Source organism: Parathielavia appendiculata (assembly GCF_033297405.1).
Source record: "Parathielavia appendiculata strain CBS 731.68 unplaced genomic scaffold N657scaffold_2, whole genome shotgun sequence".
NCBI classification, from domain to species: Eukaryota; Fungi; Ascomycota; class Sordariomycetes; order Sordariales; family Chaetomiaceae; genus Parathielavia; species Parathielavia appendiculata.
This window is the reverse complement of record NW_026944221.1, coordinates 2,119,016-2,132,370: the sequence shown is the minus strand read 5'-3', so window position 1 is coordinate 2,132,370 and position 13,355 is coordinate 2,119,016. Positions and strand designations below refer to the sequence as shown.

General features: G+C 55.6%; 1 protein-coding gene across 1 annotated transcript; it reads right to left on the bottom strand.

Moving 5' to 3' along the window:
- Positions 1–850: 850 nt before the first annotated feature.
- On the bottom strand, positions 851–13,226 carry N657DRAFT_641411 (uncharacterized protein). Its single transcript, XM_062792140.1, has 4 exons — positions 13,026–13,226; positions 12,813–12,970; positions 1,884–12,715; positions 851–1,823 (listed from the first exon to the last, which is right to left on the bottom strand). Exons 2-4 carry the CDS (start codon positions 12,865–12,867, stop codon positions 1,137–1,139), a joined length of 11,574 nt encoding a protein of 3,857 aa, XP_062651188.1. The 5' UTR covers positions 12,868–12,970; positions 13,026–13,226; the 3' UTR covers positions 851–1,136.
- Positions 13,227–13,355: the final 129 nt, after the last annotated feature.

Sequence of the window (13,355 nt, the reverse complement as noted above, 5' to 3'; positions counted from 1 at the left end):
GAAAGAAGGAACGAATGACTGAAGCCGAGGCAGTTTCGACCGACATTGGGGAACGAAAGGAGACTAACACACTGTAGTACAAGTCCCGTCGGAAAGCAATGCGGGGTTGTCGGCAACCCAGCCCCGGATCCCCCATTCGGAACCGCTGATCGGTCTCAGGTCGGGTCAAACCTCCCTAGTTCCAGCATCGGCTCGGGCGGCCGTTTTGTTGCAGCAACATCACTGGCGTTCTTGGACCCCATCACGGTCCGAATGAGTACGAACCCTGCAATTAAATCATGACTACCATAGGACGCCACCGGCATCTACGAAAATGAAGTGTAGTAGGCTCCCAACGCTGTAAAATACTCTCTCAAGCTTGTGACGGCATCTGCCGTCGAGGTGCGCGCTTGCCTTGCTCGCGCGTGCGCCACTTGCTCTGGCATTTTATCTCCTACATCGCGAGAGTTCTTCCAGCTTCTCTTTTATTTCTTCCACTCTTGTGATTTTACACATTATAGAGGTCTTTCCGCAGCCTTGCCTATGCCAGTGGCCCTCTGCTCGTGACAAAGCTGAAATATTTAACCGTCAAAATGCTCAGGTGACTGACACCAACATACCTTTAGTATGAAGGAGAATCTCTAACTTTGAAAAGAGGATCTAACGGACGCTCCTTCCTAAAGTGAATCTTAACCTGAAAATAGATGTTAAATGAGAATTATCTTCCCCCTCGAAGAGGGTTATCTAGTTTAAATTAGCTCCCTTGATCCTGAAGAGAGTTGCTCTCTAAGATGTGAGGGGACGATCTTTCGTGCTTATGAAACACTCACCTGAGCATCTGGCGTGGTAGAGGTATTTTACGAAGTTAAACTGAGACTTTAACTCATTTTCTCAGAGATGCGTGGCGCCCTATGATAGTCTTCATTTGTCAAACAACACTGCCACCAATGCCTCCTGTTCCGGACCTGAATCCACCTCGACTCCAAATGCCTCCCCCTTTTACCCCATTTGCCATTCCCAACTCCCATAAAAGTACACAAACATAAGAACTACTTACTCCGCAAGCAAGAACTACACAGACGCTGCCTCCAGCGAACCAAGCAAAACCCAGGCGGCCACTGTCAACCAACCCCCAACTCATCCATCCATTCACCAGCCTAAAGATAAGGCATCCAAAGCGCATCACACATGGCCAAGTTCATCGGATTCACCGCCTTCGCAATCAGGTCAATGACCGTCTGATGCGCGGGCAGGTTTCCGGCCGGCGCCTGCGCGAGCGACACGGCCTTCCTGACAATCATCTCGCTGTTGGCCTGGACCGTCTCGCGCAGCTGGTTCTCGGTCACGTTCATGGCCCGGTGCGAGCTTGTGAACCAGTACATCATCTCGTCGCGCACAAACAGCGTCAGCGCGTGCTCGAGCTGCAGCTCCGGCTCCGTCAGGCACCGCGCGATGGCCATGACCGAGCACGAAAAGATGCCCTCCGTTGCGAGCGGGCCCATGAGCGTCTGCAGGTTGGGCGTGAGCCGGAAGGGGACCGGCTCCTGGTTGTGGAAGTAGGGCCGGTTGGGCGCCATGAAGCAGACGAGCTCCGAGCCCCAGATGTTGCCCGACCCCCGTGCAATGTTGATCTTGTGCGGGTACCGCTTGTCGATGTGCATGATGTATGTCATGAACGTCAGCGCCGCCAGCTGGTACGAGAAGCGCCGCCGGAAGAGCCAGAACTCGGAAAAATCGGGGAAAGCACCCTGGAAGTACTCGAGCGCCACTGTGTTGTCCACGTACTTTTCCTGGATCGCCCGCAGCACCTCCATCCGCGCCGTGACTGCGTGCTCAGGCGGTTTCTGTAAGTCACATCTCGTCAGCTCGCGTCCTTGTACATTTGTGTGGTTGGGGAACCTTACTGGTCCCTTAACATCCACAAGTCCCCGAAGCTTCTCCATCGTGAACAGCACTGGCTCGTCCTTTTGTATTCCGTTCCGGCGGCAGTGGTCCTCATAGACGCCCTGGAGCGTGATGTATGTGGTGTCTTCCTGCACGATCCTGATGTGAGGCGCAAGAGGTACCATCAGCGGTAGCGTGAATTGCAGATCCCGCCGCCTACTCTCCTTCTTGCTAGCCAGCGTCTGGTTGAGCTGCCGGAACAGTTGCAGGATGCGCTCCTCACGCCGGCAATGTCGCGCCGCCGGGTGCTGCACGGCAAACGGATGCACACTGCCGTCGTGGCCACGGATCTTGAGCCGCCTGTGCGAAGTCCCGATGGTGCGCACGAGGTCAACGTTGGGTAAGAACCTGTCAATGCGGACGAAATCTTGGTTCTTGTCCTTGTGTTGAAGGTACTGGCCCGGAACCTCAACGTCGTCAAACTTTTGGTATCGGAACTCACTGAGATGCGGTGAGTAGTGGGCAAAACTCTCGAGCGGCACCGGCGACGCCCGCCTGTCCAGCTTCTCCTCAAACTTGTCGCGCCACTTGCGCAGGTTGTGGATGTACTCGTACATGGTCGGCTTGACCTTGACAAAATCTGCCTCGAAAGTCCCTCTTATGTGACTCGGCAGGATTGTCTCCGCGAAACGCGTTATGTTGTTCTCGGTGGCAGGAGGAAGCTTCACATCCTTGGCGTACGACGTCGGCATGCGGCTGACATAGGCGAGGCCGTCGTTGAGGAGGGCAACGATCAACCTATAAGCGTCCTCATCCGGAGGGCACTTGAAGTGCTTCTGGATCTGATCCACCATAGTCTCCATGGACAGCGCGAGCAGCGGGAAGGCCGTCTTCAGGACGCTCATGATCTCTTCACTGAGGTCCCAAGGCTGCTTCTTTTGCGCGCTGCCGGTTTGCTCACTCTGTGCCGGACCGTTTGCCGCGGCTGACGGAGCGGCCGCTGCGCTGCCATCTGCCCCTTCCGCCTTCGGCTCCGGCTTGATTTGTCCGGCCGCCTCCCCATTAGCCGTGGCTGGTCGGGAATCGCCGCCACCGGCCGTAGGGTCCTTCTTAGTCAACTGAGGAGAACCGTTGGGTTTGCTGGCCGCTGACGGGCCGCGCTTCGCCCGCTCCTTGGCCTCCTGATTCTTCTTGATCTGGAGCATGTCCTCCCGGTTTGTCCTGAGCTGGAAATACAGCGCCTGCGGGTATGTTTTAGCAATCTTGAGGAGGATATTCTGCACTCTGGGTGCCTCCTTGTGCCCAAGCCCAATTAGGAGCTGCGGAATGTACGTGATCCACCACCACACAAGGATCTCGCCCTTAAAGTCATCGAACCCTGCCGCGATTGTGCCGTTCGCGTCATCCAGACTCAGGAGCCACAGGATCCGCGCAATCAGCTTCCGCGATTTGTGATTCTTGTAGCTCGATGCAGCCTGCAGATAGCTGGTAAGGGCCTGCTTTGCCGCCCCCAGGTCGGTAGGGTTCTCCTTGAACTTCCTGTCATTGAAGTAGCCCCATTCTGCCCACGCCTTCGCCGCCGTGATGTCAAAGTAAAGGGCCGTGCCAAACGCGCTGTCGGCCTCCTCTTTCTGCCCGAGCTTATCCAGGAACATGCCTTTCAGCGTGTAGAACTCGGCCTTCTGCGGAGCGCTGAAGTAGTTGAGATTCGTGTTGTTGATCACGTCCAGCCCGCTCGTCAGCTCGTCGGGATTCTGGTAGTGGCATTTGGCTTGCTCCCTGAGCTTGAGGAACGCTTCTTGGATCTCGATGTTGGGAAGCGTATAAATGCGGCTAAGCTGGCTGATGCAGACATCCGGCAAGGCGTGCTTCCTGGCAACATGAGCGAAGCGATTGATGATCCAAGCCGTCTCGTGATATCCGCGGTATGCGAACGACACGCCTCCCGCATTTTGGGGTTGGGGAGGCACGAGCTGCAGATAGGTTCCGTTGATGAGACCAAAGATGTGCTGCCTCCAAGTCACCAGATCCTGCCATGCAACGATGTCGTCCCACGTGTTCGGGAGCCTATCCCTCCAAGACCCGAGGAGCAGCTTAAGCTCTCCTGACTTCACGTCCAGGTTATTGGCGTTTGTGCCAGTGAGGCTCTGACAGATGACGCTGGCATCGTGGAGCTCAACGAGTTGCTGGAAGTTTTGCAGAACCGGGACGTGGGCCGCGGTGAGGCGCTTGGGGAGTTGATGCCACTTCCTAATGGACAATTGGATGGCCTCGTCGACGACTCGGTTAAAATCTTGCATGGTCTCCTGCTTGTTGTGCAGCTTCAGGAGGGACATGAATGCCTGGAAGAACGACCTCCTCGGTGTCGGCGCGTCCATGACACCCTTGATCAAAGTATCCAGCTGGTCGCGGTTCTCCTGGTTCTGCCAGTACTCGGGATTCCGCCACGCGCATTCCAGGAGCAGATCCTGGAAATTCTCATGCTTGGCAAAATCTTGGAGAACCTCCCACTGCTGCAGTTTCTGAGCACAGAGTACCCAATGGTCCTCCCAAAGCATGTACTCCGATTCGGAAAAGGGGATGACACCGGTTCTAGCCTTTATCTGTGCCGTCTCGTACATTCGTTGAGCCTTCTCCCACATGCCATGTTGCTCGTAAGACAGGGCAGCGTTCGTCTCAACAAACTGGCAACGGCGCCGCCATGTCCCGTAGAATAAGTCATCTTCGCCAAGAGACGCGTAGAGTTCAACCAATGCGTCCAGGTTAGATTCCCGGACAGCCGCAGAGTCAATCTCAGGCTTGAGGGCCGAGTTCTCCAACTGATACAGCGCCGTGTACCACGCGTCGTAGGTCTTAGCTTCGAACTTGAGAACGTGCGGCGGGATTTTGCAATGTGGCCATGTCTTGACCGCGCCAGTCAGGAGCGATTGGACAACGTTGGGGCGCTTGTCCATTTGGCGCGAGTGGTAGTCCTTAGTCAGCAGGGTCACCAAGCCGCGCTCGAGATCAGGTCGGTCCTCCTTAGCTGTCGCCGACCAGAACATCGGGAAGAGTGCGACCCAAAGCTCATTTGCGAAATCGGAATCAATGTGTTGCAGCTGGGTCAGAGGCTCGAGAATGTCGCGCACCCTGATATCGCCGAGCTCGGCCACAAACCGCCGATGATTCGCCATGAAAGATTCGTACTTGTCGTCGCTCATGTTGGCCGGCTCGCGTGTGTCCTTGGAGTAAATGCCAAAAAGCTGAGAAAGCTGCAGAGTCCGGAAATCATCCTGGTGAAGCTGGATGATAGGGTTCATGTCCACGCCACCCAAGAGGAGCTGAGAGGCCTGCGCGAGCCAGTATGAGTCCGCCAAAGTGTCCCAATTCTGGGAAAGGATGACATAGGCCAGCCGGGCGCTCGCGGTCTTGGAAAGGCACTTGTCGAAGATGGTCATGAACTTGTTGCGCATCTCCACGTCTTGGGCTCTGGTGCCGATGAGGAAGGCATGCTCCATGCGGACTGTCAGCTCCGTCCGGGTGATCTTGGGGTCCTCGTAGATGCGGAGAACAAGCTCAAGGAACTTCATCAACATGGTTGGATCTTGGCGATGCTCAAACGAGATCATCTTGTGCAGTACCGCTGTCTTCTCTTTGAGCGTCGGCCACGTGCCTTCTGAGCGGAAGACCCAACCTTCCACCATTTCGAGGATCTTCTCGCAAAGAGTCACATGCAGAGACTTCTCGACGATGGTCGCCAAAACACTGAGGAAGGGCCGCCTGTTATCGCCAAGGATCTCCATACGCATCGCTGTCACCTCGATTGCCTTGAGGATTAAGCCCGTTTGGATCTCGAGATCATAGGCGTTCATCTCGGTCGGCGCATTCGGGTCTTGCGGCGGTCGAATACCACTGGCCTGATGCGCCAAGGCTGCGTAGTGCGAAACGTGATCCCGCGCAAGCTTTGACTGCAACGACTTCATGATGGCGGGTATGTGCTGGTCAATGGTGGATGGCTTGCGACGGCCGAGGGACCACAAGAGGTTGATGCCAGAGACGTAATTTGAGGCAGCCATGCTCTCGGTGGCGATTCCCGAGAGAAACGCAATGGCCTCTGAGGTTTGCGCTTCCGACTCCCCATCGACATCGGCATCCTCCATTGGGACGTCCTCCGGGACGGCATCCAGGATACGCTTGACGATCGGCTTGATGTCCCGGTCACCATCGTATTTCTTGTCGGCCACATGCAGACAGTCTTGGATCTCGGGGTTCTCTGATTTCAGGCACTTCTCCAGGATCTTCTGTACCTGGGTCATGTTTCTAAGGATCCAGTCGTCAGACTTGAAGTTGAGAATAATGCGGACGACTTGCAACGTGTTGACGATGTTGGTGATGAACTTATCATCGTATTTGTCCGTGTCTGAGGGATCCGCTGCCAGGAGGCCTGCTGCTTTCTCACTGGCCAAAACCACGTCGGTGATATTGGGGAACAGATCAACGTCCAAGTCGCCCCAGTATTGCGGCTGGAGAAGATTGTACAGCAGAGTCATCGCCTTTTTGCAGAGTTCGGTCGACGGTGATTGTAGGGCAGCTGCAGCAGGATCGCGTGGCTTGGCTGAGGGGAGCGGGTACCGTTCGTTGAGCTGGGCAATGAACTCCACGAGATACTTGATCATCTTCTGGCGGCCCATTGCCGGGATCTGGAACTCAGCCTTCTCCGGCTGCCGCGCCGCCGAAGGGGAGGATGCCTGCAGGTCCTCCAACATGCGCTTCTTGGTGTTGGGTGATTCGGAGGCATCGCGGAGTGGCTCGCTCATCTTGCCCTCCACACGCCGCTCCTCCCACTGCCATATCAACCACATCATGTTGAGCGCAAGCTTCCGGCTCTCGTTGGACGGATTGGGTGGGGATGCGACCTTGCGGAGGCACTGGATGATCAGCATCGCGAACTTGTCCCGAGTGTGGTAGAACAAGTCTGGATGCCGCACAAGAAAGTGGAAAATGCACGTCATTTGTTGCACATTCTGGCTTTCCTCAGCGAGGATGCGGCGGGGAGCAACCGCCCAGACCGGGTTGCGGTCAGTCAATGCTGTGTTGCACCTCTTGGCCATGACTGGTGCCATCAGTTCCAAAGCCTGAGTGACGAGCGCCCGTCCTTCATTCTGGTTGGTCTTCAAGAGGGAGAAGTAGATTTGCGTGACGATCTTCGCCGGAGTCTCGTAGTGCGCGATGAAGTAGCCGATCACGACATAGGCCGCATGCTTATTGATGACATCGTCCAGCCGGATGTAGGTCCATCCAAACTTGATAAAGTCCTTTCGAGCATCCTGGAGGATGGCGTGGTGATATTTCACGATCATTGCCGAGAGCTGAAGCACCTCCATGCGGGTGTGGTCGATCCGCGGCTGCAACAGATCTTCCTGGGGGTCGGGCAGGTTGACCTTCCAGATCTTGGTGTTGATCGAGTCGATTATGGTCTTGTCAAGGAACCGCGGGCCCTTACTCTGCTCCCCGCGATTCCAGTGCCTCATCACATCCATGGCAACGATGGGGTTGACGATGTTGTGCAGCAGATACCATTTGGTTCGCTGCGATGCCGTCCTCCCGGCGTAGACTTCAAGACAGCGGAGAACCACGGTCCTCCAAAACTCCACCGAGTCGCTGCAAATGATGTACTTGTAGATGTGCGAGAGCAAGGCTGGTGTCTCACGTAAGTCATCCGTGGTGATGGACTCAACGAGGCCAAAAAGCTGGTCTAAATCCTTGGGATTCCGCGCCAGGGCCTTGGTTAGAATGGTCATGAGCTGCTCGGAGGCTTGATCGGCCGGTAGCCGGAGGTTTGGCGGCAAAGCGTTCATCTTCAGGTTTCGCTCAAGCTCTTTTCCAACCTGCTTCAACCACTCGATGTGCTCCTTATTATCCAGCCATGACTGGGCGTTGGGAAATTGGCAGAGGGCATCCAGCATGTTGATGGTGTTGATGAACGCATTATACTTGGTATCCTTGCCTTGGCTGACGATATTGTTGCACGTCTTGATAATGAACTCGACGTTTGCTGCGCCGTAATCCCGGAGCACTTGGCTGTCCGGATGCCGCAGGACCTGAGACAGGAACCGGCCATACTTCAGCTCTTCGAGCTTACCCAACGTGAAGGCCCACACATCTGAAGGGTATTTGTTGAGATACTTGTACAGTGGCAGGCGGAACGGGCTGTGATGCGTCCGCCGCAGCTTTTCCTCAAGATCAAGGACGTTATCGATGACGCGCTCCTTGAACTGTTTGGCGGCTTCAGGCAGCAGGTGGAAGATGTTAAAGACGGCCGCAATCACCTTCAACGAGTTGTGTTGCTCGAAGAAGGTAAACGAGACTTGCTGGAGAAAGCTGGGCTCGGCGATCTGCTTGACATGCTCAAGGAGACGCGCTCCAATCTCTACCTTGAAGTAGGTCGTCAGCAGCCGGAGCAGCCGGCCAAGGTTGTCAAGGCTGTGGACAGTCAAGCGTTTGGCGTCCTGCAGACTGGCAAGTACAGGCCGGAGGCCAGACTGGAGCAGATCCTTGGGCAACTTGCTAGTGTGCTGCAGGACTGCTTTCAAGGCGTCGTTGGCCGCCTCAATCGTCGGCTGCGAGTCCGAGTACAGGCATTTGAAGAAGACCGAGACGACTTTGATCCTTGTAGGATTGTTGGGACCGCTCCCGAACTCATCGAAGCCCATCGCACTGCTGAGGATCTTAATGCAGGAGACCCGCAGATTGACGATGAAGTCGTGAGTCCGAAACTCTTGTATCTTACCGGCAAGAGAGTCGTCGCTCGCATCTGCTAGGGCCAGCGACTCCATCAGCAGCCGATTCAAGTTCTCGTCAAACGCAACAAAGTCGCGCTTTAAAGACATATAGTATGCCACGGCATCAATGAAACCGATCTGGATGGGGAAAGGCAGGGCTCTCAGGGGTTTGGCGTAGATTGGCTGGAGCAGAAGCTTGCGATGAGGCTCAAGGAGCTCCCAGACTTCAGCTTCAGCTGCCTTGGCGATCAATTCGAGGGATCTCCGGGCGGTGTCGCGTACATGGCGGTTCATGTGCGAGAGCTCCCCGTTCATCATCACGATGATTTGGGCGATCCGAGAGAGCTTCTGCGGAGTTTGGGGTGGCTGCGGTGCCGGTGCCGGCGGAGCAGGCAAGCAGTCCGCCTTTTTGACGTCCTTGGTGAGCCTTGTCAGGAGGAGTTCGAGAGTATTCTGGGCAGACCTTCTCGTCTTCTCGGGCAAATCCTGCGGCATGTCCTTGATGACATACATCAAGGCGCGGACGAATTCAATCTGCTTCGCCGCCACCCACATATCTCCGAGGTCGATATCAGTAAGAAGGGCTTTGATTCCCAAAGTACCTCCCGTTTTGGTAAACCACTCCTCTTCATAGCAGCCATGACAGAAAGTGGCGGCCAAGCTGTTGAAGAAAGTTAGGCGGGCAACGTGGGTGGGAGAACCAAAGATGGTGACGGCGGAGTTGTACATCTCCTTGATGAGAGAGTCAGCTGCATCCCGGATATCCGGGTTCTCAGAAGCCAGTGACTCCAAGATGGCGTCAGACAGCACCCTGCTGTCGACGAAGAGAGAGCCCTCGCCAGATTTTGTGTCAAACGGGCTGTAGGCCTTCTTCATGTCGACCAGTGCCCGTCCCACCTCGATGATGGTGAAGTGGCGAGCAAGGTTGAGAAGCAGCGCATCCACCTCGGCTTTAAAATCGGGGATTGACTGAGCGAACATGAGGGCCTTGATCAGACGCTTCAGTAGATGCTCCTCCTCGTTCTTTTTGGCGATGGACCGTTCCTTGTCAGAGGCGTCGAAGACGGATATGCTGACATCCTTGTTGCGGGCAATGAGATCCTGAACCTGGAGTCGGACAAGCCGGGGAAGATCATCTGGCAAATTGTCATATCCAACCCGCAGTTTGACCTGAGCAATGATGAGATTCAAAGCCTGCCTCTTGTAGTACGGATCGTATTGCTTTGACGACGAAGGTGAAGATCCTTTAATTGACTTCGGCACTTCCATCAGTTTCTGGATTGCAAGATCGATTCCGAGGTGCGCCGGAAAGGCTCTGTCTCGCCTTGACCCAATGAGCCGAATGTCGAAGCTTGACCGATCGTCGACGTACTGCTGGAAGGTGACGGGAAGGGCATCCGTCATGAACTTTCGATTGCGCCCACCAAGCTTGCCGAGGATCCTGAGGGTCGTGTGGGAGTGAAAATGACTGTATGGGTGAGGCTTCAAGTGGTCAAAAAGAGCTGTCATGAGCTCATCGATCACCGGGGCCATGATCGGGTCCAAGTAATCAGCGGTGAGATTGTCTACACACAACTCGAGCGTCCGTAGCCCTTGCCCAACCAAGTCTGTGCCGGCACGTAATGCGACCACCAAGGGACGCATTAGGAAGCTGAGGTGTGGTAGGAGGTTACTGAGCCTAGCAGGCACCGTGAGGCAGAGTTCCACGTAGAGATCTCGTTCGGCGGGCTTGCGAGCCGCGAGGAGGAGGTTGTTGAGAACATCGAGCAACATCTCCAACAGTGGCAAAATCTGTTTGTAGAGGTGTTCGAACTTCCCACCCCCAATACTCCTAAATAGGGACCGCAGCAGCAGGAAATAGTTCATCGGTTCCTCTGCTTTGGTCGACAGCTCGATGGACTTGGTGACGATGTCGACGACATGCGGCAGAAGGACCTGCTCATTTTGGGCCGCGAACAAAGTGACAGCCATAAAGGCCAACTTGAAAAGCCGGAGGAGAATGGAGGACTTCTTGATGTCGGCCGAGCCAACATCCTCGATGCGCTCCATCAAGAAGCGCAGGAGCATGCCGCAGAAGCTGGGTGAGGTCGCCTCACTGGCGAGGAAGAACTGGGGTATATGGAGGAGGGCGGTATGCTCATGAATCATGTCGTAAAGTCGTGGAATCTCCTGCTGGAACACCTCATGGAAGGTGGCAGGGTCGATGCAGTGGAAGACAGTCGCGAACGTCTCGAGCAGCTCCTTCTCCTCCTTGCTACTGGAAATCATGTAGAAATTTGCCATGTATTCGACTGGCGAGCTGTATGGCGACTCGGATGCCGGCTTCTCGATCTCATAGTAGCGGAACACGTAGGCGCCTTCACGGAACAGTTTGACGATAACCTTGACTTCCTCGGCCGTGAAGCCGTAGGCGACATCCGTCCAGTGGGCGGGGGCCGCGGTCAAATCCACAGCACCTGGTTGATTACAGCTCTTCAACTGGTAAAACGTGTTCTTGAGTCCGTTCATCAGGTTCCGGAAGAGAAACTTGTTGTCGACAACCGGATCGGCTGCGCGGTCCCGGGGATTCGACGCCTTGATCGGCATGGCGTTGAAGATGTCGACCTCGTCCCAATCGGGCGGGTGCTCCTTATCAGGGAGATAGGTTTCCGGCGTGTTCTCAGTCGCCAGCTGGGCATAATACTTAGAAAGCTTGACCGCGTTGTGGTATTGCCTATTCATGGCCGCAAACTTGTCGCCGATGGCGTTGAGAATCATGATGAGATAATGGCGCGCGTCGGCCTTGTTTGGCATCCGAGCGATGAATTCCGCCATGTTAAGAAGGAGCTTTGCGCTCATTGTTTGGAAACTGGTCCCAGGGAAGCTATCCTGGAGGTTGCGGGTGTAGACCTCAACCGTCTTGCGGATCTGCTCGGGGGTGAGGCTCTCCCGGACGTGGTGAATGAGGTCGGCCAACATGCTGTACGCAAGGGGCCGCATCGTCTCGTGAACTGTAAGGCCGTCTCCGATCAGTGTCCTCTCGTCCAGCAGCTCGTCAATCTTCGGCAGAAAAATCTTTCTAAAATTGAAGTTGATGATGTGCCGAATCGCCACTAAGAGCTCCTTCCGCGCCCCTGATTTCTCCCTGGGGCAATCCTTCAGAAGACGGACCGTGATCTCTGGGAGGGAGGGCAGGAAATCAGTGAGCTGACCCGAATACTGCCTAAGCAGATACGCCAAAAAGCTCATAGTCTTGACCTGAGCGGTGATAAAGTCACCAAAGGCGGCGCGGTTCTTGATGTTGGGGCTCACACCGGTGTGGATGGTGCCCCGAGCAGCGGCGTCCTTGTGAGCCTGAGCTTGCGCCGCGGCTTGGCAGACCAGGGCCGACTTGATCAAGGGCACAAACGCCTTCACATTCTGCGCGACGGTCGACCGATAGACCTGGAATATCGAGACGACAATGATCGGACACTCTGCCAAAACCTTGAAAGACTGCATCCCCCTCAGCAATGTGCGATTCGACTGTTGGCTGACGTCGACATTGAAGTCGGGTGCTCCAGAGGCGATCGGTGACCCTGCCCTCGGCGACTGCTGGTGTGGGAGAAACGTGGTCTGTGTGCTCCCTGGCGTGGACGGCGGCGCGGGAGCCCCAGTCGACGAGGTGTTGTCCAGCTGCTCCCGAACAACCCTGTCCAATTGCTCAAAAAGCTCCTGGATTAGAGACAAGAAGGCCTGAACCTTGTTCCCCATTATCTTGTGTTGATGCCGCATGATGTCTGAAATGATCTTGACGCAGAGCACTGCGTTATCCTCATTATCGTTGCGGACGAGATGCATCAAGAGATCGACAACCTCCTCAGCGTACGGCTCGAACGGATCGGGGGACACCTGTGAGGTCGGCAGCCGGTGGAAGATCTCTAACACGCAGTTCCGCAGTTTCTGCGCGTTGATCTGATCGGGTGGCGTAGTCTGGAAGACGCATGGTTGGCGGAGGATGTTGACAAATGCGGGCATCAGTCGCTTGAGGAAGACAGGGTAGCCGGGGCCGGTGGTGTAGTGGTCGAGACTGTCGCGCAGCGCACATGCTGCTTCGACCTTGAGCCGAAGCTCTGTGAAGGGATGCTGTGATTAGCCCGGAAAACGTACGCAGCGCTGCAAGTGAATAGTGGGAGCCGGGACGGGGTTGGACGGGGTGCGGTAGCCTACCTATCTCCGGGACACTGAGCTTCCTCACCACATCCTCGATCAGACTGCTCGCCATGGCTGCGACATTCGCCCTTGCGAGTGATGGGGAGGCAGCTTAGCTCGCCTCTGTTATTGTCACCGGAAGACCAGTTGAAGTTGAAATCGGCTTGCGACAGGGCCTTCGGCAGTTAGCTCATGCGCATCGAGCTATCGAGGGAGCTATCGGAGACACACACTACGGTTCCATAGGGCTGTCGGACAGTGAGGTGGTGTAAACAAGATACGCACTCGTTGTCGTAAATTGCGAAATAGAAAATCAGGTTCCAAATTTCCTAGGTGGTGTTGCCGGAGGAGATTCCGGGGCGGGTATCACTGTTCAGGGACCCCAACGTGAGGTCACTTATGGCCATGGATGGCAAGGCTGCGCTCTCCACGCTGCGCGTAGATCGAAAATTCCCAAGCGGCGCGAGAGCTGGGCGATGCGGCCGCGAAATCAGATTGCGCTAGGCGCGGAACAATAGAATCCCGGTCCTTGGGGCAAGGCTGGGGTTGATCTGATTGGCT